This window comes from Podarcis liolepis, assembly GCF_965112155.1.
Source record: "Podarcis liolepis genome assembly, chromosome: 5".
NCBI classification, from domain to species: Eukaryota; Metazoa; Chordata; class Lepidosauria; order Squamata; family Lacertidae; genus Podarcis; species Podarcis liolepis.
Genome location: NC_139556.1, coordinates 62,006,802 through 62,019,799, shown reverse-complemented (window position 1 = coordinate 62,019,799; position 12,998 = coordinate 62,006,802). Strand labels below are relative to the sequence as shown.

Sequence of the window (12,998 nt, the reverse complement as noted above, 5' to 3'; positions counted from 1 at the left end):
TTTACAAGGGTCTACTTATAGTCATGTGGGATGCGGGTGGTGCTGTGGGTTAAACCACAGAGCCTAGGGTTTGACGATCAGAAGGTTGGTGGTTCGAATTCCCGCGACGGGGTGAGCTCCCGTTGCTCGGTCCCTGCTCCTGCCCACCTAGCAGTTCGAAAGCACACCAGTGCAAGTAGATAAATAGGTACCGCTCCGGTGGGAAGGTAAACGGCGTTTCCGTGCGCTGCTCTGGTTCACCAGAAGTGGCTTAGTCATGCTGCCCACATAACCCGGAAGCTGTATGCTGGCTCCCTCGGTCAATAAAGCGAGATGAGCACCGCAACCCCAGAGTTGTCAGTGACTGGACCTAATGGTCAGGGGGTACCTTTACCTTTTACTTATTTGCCACAGCCACCTTGCTTTTGTTTGTGTAGAAGGGAGGGACTTTATTAATTTCTTATTTAAAATATTGCTAACCCATAGCTCTCCCAACACAGTGCATGAAAAAGAAAACCCAGACTGAACTGAGCCCCCTGGCTAGTTTCATGATCCCACTGATCTGTCTCTCGCAAGTTTCTTCTCCCTGCTCCCCTTTTTTTTGACACATGCTGTAAAAGTTGTTGCATTGCACTAAAGCACATTTTTGTCTTTGTGTTAAGTCTCTCATGTCTGAACTCAACACACAACGTGTTTTCCATTTCCCCTGGTGTTGTCACCCACAACTTCCATAAATGTTTTCTCTAGTATGCACAAGTCATTTGGGTGAATTGTACTGGCCCGGTGCTCTCAAGAGTCTTGCCTACTGTGTCTCTCCGTGGCTTTCAGATTTCGACTGCAAAACTACTTATTGGCATAAAGGAACTGCTCATGTGCTACGTAGGTAAAGTTTTTGATTTGACTCCCATTATATCTGAGTCATACATTGGAGAATTACTGCTAGTCATAGCTGACAGTGCTGCACTAGCTGGCTTATGGATGGCTGTGATCTGGGGTGTAAGATCCACTGAGTGCAGTGGGACTTACTTCTGAGTAAGCATACCTAGGATTGCACTGCCCAGTTGGTTTCAATAGCACCATGACCTTGATTTTGTAGCCATTGTCCAATCAGGACTTTGAGAAGAGCCAGCACATAAATTGACACTGAGCGTGCTCACTTATGGCTTATGTGTGTGGTACGGAAGCTGTACTACCCAGGACAGGTTGGGGTTGTGCAGAGTTGTTAAGGCAGCAGAGAGCATTGTTGGCAGCCCACTCTCCACCTTAGAGCAGATTTATGCCACAAGGTGCCATAGGAAGGCACTGGACATAGTAAAAGATCCATCGCATCCTGGTCACTGTCTCTTCGAGCTCCTGCCGTCGGGACGGAGATACAGGACGATGAAGACAAGAACGAGCCATCTTAAAAACAGCTTCTTCCCCAGAGCGATCTCGGCCCCGAATGGGAAGCCTGGACTTTGAAAGTCATCTAATCTCCCTTGCTGTATTATACTGTATTGTTTTAATTAGTGTTTTTATAGTTGATTGATTTTGTGTGGAGTGCCCTACCTGGGTGGATGGAGCAGCCAAGTAATTTCGTTGTCCCCGAGAGGGGGCAATGACAATAAAGATATTATTATTATTATTATTATTATTATTATTATTATTATTATTATTATTGAATTTTGTCACCCAAAAGCTACAGGCAGGTCTTTGTTCCTAAGTCAGGTGCAGGTAGCTCCATCTGTAGATTTATGATCAGTTGTTTTTAGTATGGGCGAAAGCTATACCATTGAGCTTTCTCACCAGAGTGAACTCACATTTTCATGCCAGCACAGGAGAGGAGATTGCTTTAGAACTATGTAGGAGGAGGAGCATGGATGACAAAGCTAGTTCTGCCTTGAGTTTGGTAAACCCTTCCCCTGCTTATCATCAGTAGCTTCCTGTGGTTGTACGTGCTGATGTCAGCTGTTTGTGGTGTGGCTTTTAAAATCCAGGTGATTGGCAGATGGGAAGGGAAGATATAATTTGTATCTAGGAACATGTGCTGCCTCTAGGCAAGCTCCAAGAGCCAGTTATCAACAGAAGTAAAAAATATATACTGCTCCATAATGCTTAGTTTCATTCATTGATGTGATTGTGGGCCATGTGGCTGGTGACCCACCTTTTTTGGCTGAGCTGGCGTTTCTCGTAGAGTCTTGCCTATATGGAAGTGGTTATCTTTTTCTGAATGCTCTGTCATGGGCACAAAGTACAGTTCAGCATTTCACTCTCGGTCTGCTTCAGGATTGTTTGCAATGGTAGTTTGTACCTGTGATGGAACACTCAGCTTCACCACTGGCACATCGGTGCCCACGCAGATAGAAACTAAGTGGCAGGCTTTGTACCCAAAAGTTGAAGAGAATAGATTCTCAGTGCATTTCAGGAACAGAGCCAAAGTACATGTATGTCATGAACTAGCCAAACAAGCTGCTGCAGACTCAGAGTGACACTCAGAGAGAGCCCAAATTTAAAGGCTTAAGGCATTCATTGGGATACGGTCCCTCATCAGTGCTAGAAGGATGCAGTGAAGCTGCCACATGAGGTAGGCTTTGAAGATGCATGATTTGGCTTTCTTAAATATACTGCCCAGGGTAGATGGTACCTTTTGAATGTTCTCTGTAAATGAATAAGGATGACAGGGACTTACTTGCACCATCTTTCCTGCTTGCATCAAATCTGCAGCTGAGGATCTCCCTTGGCATCCTCCAGTTTCTAGCAGCATTGCTGTACAGTTGAGTCATCAGCCCCTCTGAGAAAATTAGGTCCAGTTGTATGGAGCGGAATATCGGTGGAATGGGGAACATAGGCTTCATTGTACTTGTGAAACCCTTGATTTTCTGGTTTTGGCACTTAAGTGATGCAAGATCTTAGGTCTGACTTAGCAATACATTTGGTATTAATTTTGTGACACAGAGCCTGGTGGGAGATTACCCTAGCACTAGTAGCTGCAAAGGAGCACTCCCTCCTAAAAGTTCCAAGTCTGTTATTACGATTTATGTATTGAGGGGCAAATTGAGCCATTATTTCCCCGGGTGGGAAAATGTCCTTATCCCGCATGAGACTCTGTCACTGCTTAGGACTCCCTGCTGTGGAAGAGGCATCTCCCTTTGCTATTTCTCAGGCCTGTGTCTCTGTGGCCTTCCTATCTAGGTCAGTGGGGTGGGCTCAGCCATATGGTGAGTGTATCATTGTTCTTTCCTGGCAGTGCGGTATAAACTGGGTTTAAAAAAGCAAAATAAAAACAAGAGTCAGTTGTAAGAGCCAGGATGGATGGGGAAATGTAGCCCTAAAAATAAGCATTTCTAAACATGAGACTGCTGGAGGTAGGAATGTGTAGCAGGGCATAAGGGCTCTCTGTTGGTGTTGCCAGACATTTTGTGTGTTGTTCTGCACTTCCTCAAATATTAGGATCTGAACAGGAATGAAGAACAAGATCTTTAGCATCAAGGTACCATAATCCAGCCCACTGGCCTTGCTGAAAGGTTGCTGATTGGTTGGGATAGGTAACTTGTAGGACTATAACTCCCACCAGTCCCAGTTTATGAAGGCAATGGTCAGGGAGGATGGGAGCAACATCTGGATGGCACCTGAAAACTATAAGGAGGTGCCTTATACAGACTTTGGCCCTTGGTGCAGGGGCTCCTGGGTGCTCTAACCCTTTCCTTCTAATACATAGGGAGTTGAGATCTTCAAGAATTTGGGGTCATGGTTAGAGCACAGGTGGCTGAAACATCATGCTGAAATTAGCTGGACTTATTCAGTCCATTTGACTCATGCTATGTTGGTTAATGTGGCAAGCAATTATTTCCTATCTATCAGTCCTGGAGTGTTGACCCAGGAGGGTTGTTGCTGTTTTTGCCGATGAAGGAACAGCAGATGCCCCCAGATATGGCCCACCCAGAAGGAGAGAAATCTACGGGCTGCTGTGACACATTTGTGAAGCTGTTTCCTCTCTGGTCCAGCTTGGAAGCCACAGTTGTGAGAGTGTCCAAGTCTGAGGTCTCCTTGACAACCTCTTGTTGTTGCTGCTTGGATCACTTTCAGCTTGTTTTGTTCTCGGATGTTGACAGGATACTTGGAGAACTGCAGGCGTCCGCTGTTGCTCCAGATTCAGGCCCTTGTCTTTCAGTGACAGATGGGGTTGGTTTACAAAGGCGGTTAGCTGAGGTAAAGAGAGATCCTATGTCCTGTACAAGAGGTGCTCAAAACCTTCCTTTTAAAAAAATAACATCACTTTGATAACCTCTCCAACTATTCTGTAATCTCCCCTTTTGGGGGCAAACTAACAAGCAGACGACAGCAGTACAGCTTCAGGTACTTCTTGATGATGCCTCAACCCAAGGGGTGTGTTTTTTCAGCGGGAACTCACCGAAACTCAGTTCTGGCGCCTCTCAGGTGGGCACCATTGCCATTATAGGCAAATAAGGGTGAGTTCTGGCATGTCTTTTTCTCGAAATATAGCCCTGAGTCCAGCGTTATATTTCCAACCATGGCTATCCAGATGACATGTGCTAGAATCCCCCCAACTTGTGGTTCCAAGTGCAGTTTGAACAGCCTCACGTTCAGCCCTGGTTGTAGCTGGCTCTTTCATACAGCTTTTCTTTAACTTGGCTGCTCAGACCATGGGCTTGGCTTTCCCGTACGGGCGATATATACTGCGCTGGCTTCCTTTCTGTGCATGCTGCAGCATGTGGCTGGGATTCCTCCTCCTCCAGAAGCAGTTAAAGAACAAGAGAGATATCTACACCATGTTGGACACTGAGGGGACTGGAAGCAGGAGAGCCTTGCCACATGGAGGCCTGCTAAGAGAGTAGAGGCTTCTAGCTGACTTAACAGGCCTCCCTGTACTGCTGTGTTAGATGGATTTCTACCGTAGATCCATTTCCCTTTATCATCTCCGTTCAGTTGCAGATCTCCCAGAGGTAAAGGGGAGCGGTGCTGGCAAGCCAGCAAGGCGTGTGACTCATCCGTGACCCCAGGCCTGTGGGTGGGTGAAAACGCTTTCCCTTGGATCGTTGCCTCCTGCTGCAGCGTGCGCAGGGCTGTTACACTTGGCACGGATATGGCTGGCCAAGGGGAGGAGGCTCAAAGCACGGAATCTGGGAACAGTTTGCTGTTTGGGACTGAAGGCAGGGCTGTCTGATGATGCAGCCCGGATGGAGCTGGGAGGTTGTTTCCTCCCTCCAGGCATAAGTTTAGAGCAAGGCTTGGCAGGCAGATGTTCCTGAGAAGACAACGCTCCGCTGTCATCCCGGTCGTGGAATAAGCAAGCCCTTTTGAGTCAGCCCGCCAGAAGTGGAGGAGATCTTTCCACAGTGCATTAAAATAATCTCGCAAGAGGGAAAGAATCCCAGGTTTCTGCCTGCTTATTCTCCCCGCCCTCACTGCCAGAACTAGGGATGGTTTGTGGCAACACTGGAAGTGTTGCATTTGTGGTGGACCCTCTTTCTCTTCATTGTTTTGCAGACCTTACACATGAGAGTGTGGTAGAGAATGTAGAGTGTCGTTGTTGCTGTTTGCTGCCCTTTTAACACGTTCCTTCCCCATGGCGTATAGTAACTGAAGGAATGTCCTGGCATTATCTCAGCAGTCCTCCTCCTCCTCCATTTAGGACATTCTTTACTCATTAACACCCACATGCCTTGTCCAGCTGACTGAACTTTTTCTAATTGGGAGCATCACCAGGGCTCCTTCCTCCGCGTTCATCCTGCTGCATCAGCTGCTGTGAAAATGTCGAACCAGAAGCTGCGCCTTCTTTACCTGGGTGTATTATGGATGAGGGTGTACCTGAGTCTAGTGGCACTTGGAAGACAGTAGCTATTGCTATTATGGATCAGAACCCCTTGAGTGCAGGGGAATCAGCGTAACTTATGCTTCATGGCAGGCTTGGAACTGCTCCCAAATCCAGTTATTATCATTAATTTGTTTGTTTTATTTATTAATTGCTTTCCACAAGGCATGCCAAAGTATCCCCATTGTCTCAAGCCCCAATTGTTTTTCCCCAGCTTTTTTGACAGCCACAACAAATTCTGTTCTGAGGAAGGGGATATGGTTCCTATCAGTTTAGAGTAGTGGAGGAGACCTTTCCTCCTTGGAAAGGGAAGCTGCTTATGCCGAGGGCCAGCTATTGGTCCATTTAGCTAAGTATTGTCTGCATTGAGAGACAGTGGTTGTCCATGGTTCCAGGCAGGAATTTTTCCTAGCTCAACTTGAAGATGTCAGGAACTGAATTTGGGACTTTTGCGTGCTAAATATGTTCTCTACCACTGAGCTGCAGCTCTTCCATTTATATATAAACATACTGTAAATAACTCTATCTTTCTCTGCCTATATCTCATATCCTATATCTCAATTTCAGTCTGAATCTATATGGTGGTTCCTTTCTCCTTACTTTTTCTACCATCTCAAATTCCAGATCTTTTATCCTATCCAGTTTCAAAGTCTGTCAGATGCTTTGGTGAGTGTTTGTCCAAATCTGCCAGGGACTTTTGTTCTGTCCTGGATTGTACCTTGTGATGTTGGGCTGTATTTGTGACAGGTTGTGTTAATTTGTACTCTGCGTTTTAAGACCGTTTAAACATTGGTTTCTCTACATTGCAGCATGTTATTGCAAAAAACAAACAAACAAACACTTTTGGCCTATGCAGTTTTCTAGGCAAGGCAGACACAAGGTGTGGCTTGTGCTTAATCATCCCTCAGTGCAAAGTGGGCTGAGATTTCTTAGCATGTAACAGATTCCTGCATTAAGACAAATGGACAAAGAATGTCTTTTGTTCCTGCCGTATAGTGAATAATTAAGGTTTAGCATGGTACTTCATGGAAGTGTTTTGCAGTGGCGTAGCGTGGGTTGTCAGCACCCGGGGCAAGGCAAGTAATTTGCACCCCCTAACCCATGGATTTGCGCCCCCTAACCCGTGGATTTGCGCCCCCTAACCCCCAGATGTTGCGCCCGGCCCCCCCTGCACCCCCCACGCTATGCCACTGGTGTTTTGTGTCTGTAGTGGTGATTTCTAGACACTCATGAACAAGGATTAGTGAAACAGAATGACTGAATGGAACCCTGTTGGGCAGTTTAAATTGTTTCAAAGAACTTCAGGACATTAATTTGAGAGATTTCAGCTGTGTACACATTGCCATCTTAAAACACAGATAGATCCTTCTTTTTCTTAATTCACATCAAAGCTGACTTGGGCTAAACTTATAAAAACTCAGTATTTCATAAGAAATATCATAAGATACAGGACAGGTGTGTATTGCAGCTAACATTGTATGTTCCAAACCACTGGAAGCAGAGTAAACTGAAGTGTTTACACAGCTTCACAGGCATGATACTTGAGAATCTGGTCTATACAGTTTCTTTCTTGACAACTGGAAAACACAGACTTCATGGAGGGATGTGGGAGCTATAAGAACATGCAGCTTGCAGAAATTTGTTAGTTTGCTCCTTTTCCTTCTACAGAGCAGCAGCAGCAGCAGCAGCAGCAGCAGCAGCATTTTATTGACTTTGAGCTCAGATCCGTATATTGAAGGATAAGCATTGCTATTTTGCAGCATTCATTTGTACTGAAATGGTAGAGGTACAGTATAACATTTAACTTGCGCTGCTTCCTTGACTTGCCTTAATAGACAGCATTTTGCATCAGAATCTGAAACTTCATCACCCCGTTTTGCAAGTGAGCACTTCTCCTTTTTCCTGTGGTTTTAAGACACAGGAGACATGCAGGAAAATGGTCCCAGTCGCTATTGATGCTCTAGGATAGATACCTGTAGCAAGTCTACAGGTTGGTGGGGTGGGAAGTGTTGATCTGATGTGCTCCATAGAGATCCGGGGAAGAACTCGGTGTACATATTCTGCAGCCTGAGAATATCATTTGAAGTGTAACCTATGGCATGTTTCTGGGTTTGCCTGGGGCTTAAACACTGGGAATTGCCAGGGCAGCATTTTTGAGAAATGCCAGCTTCACATTGTTGCCATGAGTGAAGCTGCTAGTGCCTGATAATAAAAAACCAATGCCATCAGCAAAACACATTTGTTCCCTCTAGCTCTTTCGCTCATCCATCCTGTATTATGGGTTTATGCACACACTTCTATAAAAACAATCCCCATTGTTCCTCCCCAAATCTAAGCACCTAGTGCCCTGGACATTGCTCTAAGGTGCATGTTTAACACAGGGGGGTATTTGGGTTTTTTGTGGGGGGGGGTAGCATACAATACTCTTCATTGCCTGAGAAAAGGCAAGTGTGTCATTTAATGTGTAACCATGTTTTCTGTGTCTGTCGATTTCTGATGTTGGTAGCAATGGGGAGTAGAATCATAGAAATATAGTGTGGGAAGGGACACCAAAGTTATCTAGTCTTAACCTGCTCCAATGCAGGAATCAAAGCTATGTCAGTACAGTATATCAGCTATCACAATATATGGGGCTCAGGCATCTGTATCCCTGGCATACAGGGCTTACCCCTGCCCCCATCAAGTGCCCTGGGATAGAGCTGGTTTTCTCTTTTCTAAAGGTACTGAGCATAGGGTTGCCACCTGACCTGAAAGAGCATCCGGCCCTCCTGTGCTTTCAACAGCAGTTTGGTGTGCAGAAACAGCAAACAAACCTTTGCATAGTGTTGGGATCAGCCTTACCACCTGCTAACATCTGCTGATCGAGTTGCTGTTGCAGGTGCAGGAGCAGGAACCTGTAAAAAAGTTGGTCACCCTACTAGGGTCAGGAGGAACCCCCCCCCCCTTTTTGAAGTGGCAATATAGAGGTTTGCTTCCTGGGTTTTGTATAGATTGTGCCTGTCACCATTTGCACATAGCTTGCTGGTTGTTGGCAGCCCAGAGCCCAGTTTCTGTGCGTCAGGGAAATGCTAAGTTTCCGTTCCATCTTGCCGTCCCTTCCTGACAGGAATTCCTCCTTCTCCTGACCCTGCACTCTTGGTTCCTTTCACACAGCCTGATTCTGGAGCTTGGGGGAATGGTCCAGAATGGCTACCCCCCCTCACTGCCCACCACTTCCATTGCCTTCTCACAACAAACTTTCTGGTGGTCTGGTCATTTGGAAAATGCCAGCCCAAACAGTGTATCTTTTGGAGGAGGAGCCTGTTCAGTGGTGGGACTCAGGTCGCTTGCCTGATTATCTCTTTCCTATCACAGTATCCGATCTGTTTGCACACCATCTATGAACGAGGGTCACTCACCTTTCTTCTTTTTATGATATTTGTCCCAGCTGATACTTTGGACTTACCTGTGCAATCCTCCCTTTCCTTAAAAAAAAGAGAGAAATAAAAATAAAGTCCTGATAGTGCTGTCTGGATCTAACACACAGTCTGGACTATGAATGTTTTCAGAGTGGCTTTCTAGCACCAGTGTTGTGCTTCTTTCTCCGCTCACATTGCTGAAAAAGAAAGTGCCTGTTTTGTTTGTTTCATTTACAAGTGCAAAATTGTTTGGGGCTGGGAAGAAACACTTACTCAGCAATGAAGTCCAAATAGATACTTGAACTTGACCTATTTGTATGCTTACTTAAATGTTTATATATGGTAAATGAACTGCTAATTACGGTATATGTACAGTGGTACCTCAGGTTACATACGCTGCAGGTTACAGACTCCGCTAACCCAGAAATAGTACCTCAGGTTAAGAACTTTGCTTCAGGATGAGAACAGAAATCGTGCTCTGGCGGCACGGCAGCAGCGGGAGGCCCCATTAGCTAAAGTGGTGCTTCAGGTTAAGAACAGTTTCAGGTTAAGAACAGACCTCCGGAACGAATTAAGTTCTTAACCCGAGGTACCACTGTATATCAGTGCTGGAAGGGACCCTGAGGATCATCTCGTCTAGTAATGAAGGGGGTTGCAGCAGTCCCTTACAGGGATCAAACCTGTGGCCTTGGTGTTATCAGCACCATGCTCTAACCAACTGAGCTGATTATTACTTTCTTAGCGTTATGTTGCTGTGATATTATATGTCGTATTTTGTACTTACGTAGTATTTTGTACTGCAGCTAGACTTTGTTTTTTGTGTGTGATCTGCTTTGAGCACAGATTTACTTGTGGGAAATGTGAAATATAAATACATTGACAAGGACGAATGGCCCTTCCTATAACACAGTTGATGGAGAACAGCCCTCCGAGCTGGATGGCATTTAACCAAGGAAGTTAACTGCTCCCTGTGAATTATCGAGGCAGTTTGGACTGTAGGAGAATCTTTGCAGGAGGCATTGCAGGATCCCAGGGCTTAGTGGAAGCTGGGTCAGATTCAGTATCAAGAACCTGTACCAGATAGGGATGTAGTCAGCCCCTGTATACCAGGTCAGGCTCATTGTCTTACCTAGTCCAGTATTGTCTGCTCTGACTGGCAAGGCCTCTTCAAGCTCACAGACAGAGGCCCTTTCCCACCATCAGGTACTGTATCACAAAATAAATAAATCTGGAGGTGCCAGGATGAAACCTTCTACATGCAAAACAAGTGGTCTTCCATTGACCTATGGTTCTCCACCCCCACTGCTTCCCAGTCCCTAGCTATACAACTGGCAGCTGCGTGTAATTATAAGATATGGAGGTTGCCACCCAATCCATCCAAGGTCAAAAGTGAAGCTGCAGCAGGGTGGAGGAACAGCTAAACTCATCAAGAACTAATCTTTAAAGGCAAAGCATGGGAAAAATGAGTGGAGAGGGGCTGAAGGTCAACATACAAGAAACGTTGAAAAGGATAATAGATCACAGAATTTTGGAAGGGACCACAAGGTTCACCTAGTCCAACGCCCTGCAATGCAATGCAGGAACCTTTTGCTCAACCCAGGAGCCTGTGTCTAAGAGTCTCATACCCTACCAGCTGACGTAAGCAGAAAAGAAGGGTAGGACAGAATCAGGTCAAAAAAATAGGAGTCAGAATGGACTGCCATTGAGACAAAGTCTAACTTCTTCCTGTGAAGTGTTTGTTGAGAATGAGGGTCACTTTGTAGGAAAGGATAGCAGTCTAGTGGTGGCTCCATTCAGTCCTGAGAAGATAGAGCATATGAAGCTCCCTTGCATTGAACTTGAGATACAGGATGGCCACACGGGTTTAGGATGCAAATGATTGCAATACTACACAAATGTGATCTTGTATCTGAGGAATGGGAAGCATGTGTCCCTCCAGATGTTGTTAGACTCCCAACACCCATAAGCCCTGGTCACTGTGGTCAGGGACATTGGGAGGTGTAGCCCAACAAAATATGGAGGGTCATACATTCCCCATTCCCATTGTATCCAGACTGATGCAAACCTCCATGCTACTTCTGGAGTTGCTTAGTGCTCCTGAATCTCTGCTCCTATGTGAAATTCCCCTTGCAGTCTGTGACATGACACAACTGTTTCCCAGGCCTTGACTCTGTATCCTTTCATTGCAGATCCCAATGATGGAGGCAGGCTCTGTGGTACGGGCTGTCTTTGACTTCTGCCCCAGTGTCTCTGAAGAGTTGCCGCTGTTTGTGGGGGATGTCATAGAAGTGTTGGCAGTCATAGACGAATTCTGGCTCCTTGGGAAGAAGGAAGGAGTCACAGGTGGGAGTCAAAAGGCCTGCGCTGGGCTCATAGGAATGGTTGGATTAGAAGCAAGCCAGCATGAAGCAAAACTCAGGGTGTGTGGGGATTAAAACTATGTAAATGCCCCCCTTCTATTTGGGAGCTTTGAATATACCAGCCAAGTACTTGGTGGCCCCAGCAGTCTCTCCAGAAGATGAGGGATAAACAACACAGTTAAGGAGTTGAGGGTCAATTTTGCATTTACTAATGCACTAGAATAAGAGCTCCCTGTGTGATATGCATTTATAGTGCCATGAAGGAAATAGGCTCGATTTTGAACTTGGTGAACTACACACAAACTACACACGAATGTAGATACTATACGAGCAGCCGCCACATGAAGTGGTCTGATGTGGCCTCTGTATGCAGTCATAAGGTCTTCAAAACCTTCAGCTGGAACCTATCATCTATGTCCAAAAGCTTGCTTTACTCCCTTTTCTGTTTCCTTCAACAAGCCAGCCAGTCTAATAAAAGATGCGCGTCTCAACATACTCAGGGTTCTCCTATTGTGGGATTAGCATGACAACAGGGCCCTGACCAGTATAGCAGATGGCAAAGCACTGAAACCAGGAAGCCAGTTGGTGTCCTGGTTGCAGTGCTGGGTCTTCCCTTGAGAGCCACCTTTTGATCTGTGCCTTGAAAAGGCTCATTTGGTGTCTCTGCCAGTGGAAGTGCACATCTCCCCTGGCTGTGCCAGTTTTTGTCATTAGCAATTGGCCACTTGGGGAGAAGTCTCTTGCCCTCAGCCCTGGGGAAAGAAGAAGATGCAGCGCCAGTCCCTGCTCTCTCTCCCTCATCATTTCCACTGCTCTAAGCTTGTCCACTGTGGGACACGGGTGGCGCTGTGGGTTAAACCACAGAGCCTAGGACTTGCTGATCAGAAGGTCGTGGTTCGAATCCCCACGACGGTTCGAAAGCACGTCAAAGTGCAAGTAGATAAATAGGTACCACTCTGGCGGGAAGTAAACGGCATTTCCGTGCACTGCTCTGGTTTGCCAGAAACGGCTTAGTTATGCTGGCCACATGACCCGGAAGCTGTACGCTGGCTCCCTTGGCCAATAAAGCGAGATGAGCACCACAACCCCAGAGTCGGCCACAACTGGACCTAATGGTCAGGGGTCCCTTTACTTTTAAGCTTGTCCACATTTCTGTGGCATGATCAAAGTGGCTGCTGTCTTGTCAAGGTGGCAGGATGCAGGTCACCAGAGCTTGAGAATCTCACTTCTCCTTTTGTAAATACTTAGACTGAGCCTGAAGCAAGCTGTATAGCCGTCCAGCAACTGCCAGTGTAAATGAGATGTACCAGAGAGAGAGAATGCTTTATGGCCAGGAGAGGGTGCCATTCTCAAGCTTTCCTTTCCTTCTCCCTCAGGACTTTCGTCCTGCATGCACCACAGGGCAAAGCTTAAAGCCGGATCTGTAGTAGTAGTCCTGTCTTGCCTCCT

At 46.2% G+C, this 12,998-nt stretch overlaps 1 protein-coding gene across 1 annotated transcript in view; it reads left to right on the top strand.

The window, feature by feature from the left end:
- Positions 1–12,998, top strand: part of DNMBP (dynamin binding protein) — a 48,834-nt gene that overhangs the window by 3,991 nt on the left and 31,845 nt on the right. Inside the window, exon 2 of the mRNA XM_083505178.1 lies at positions 11,379–11,532. Within this exon, the coding sequence (XP_083361304.1) occupies positions 11,385–11,532 (148 nt within the window). The 5' untranslated portion in view covers positions 11,379–11,384. The remainder of the gene's footprint in view (positions 1–11,378; positions 11,533–12,998) is intronic.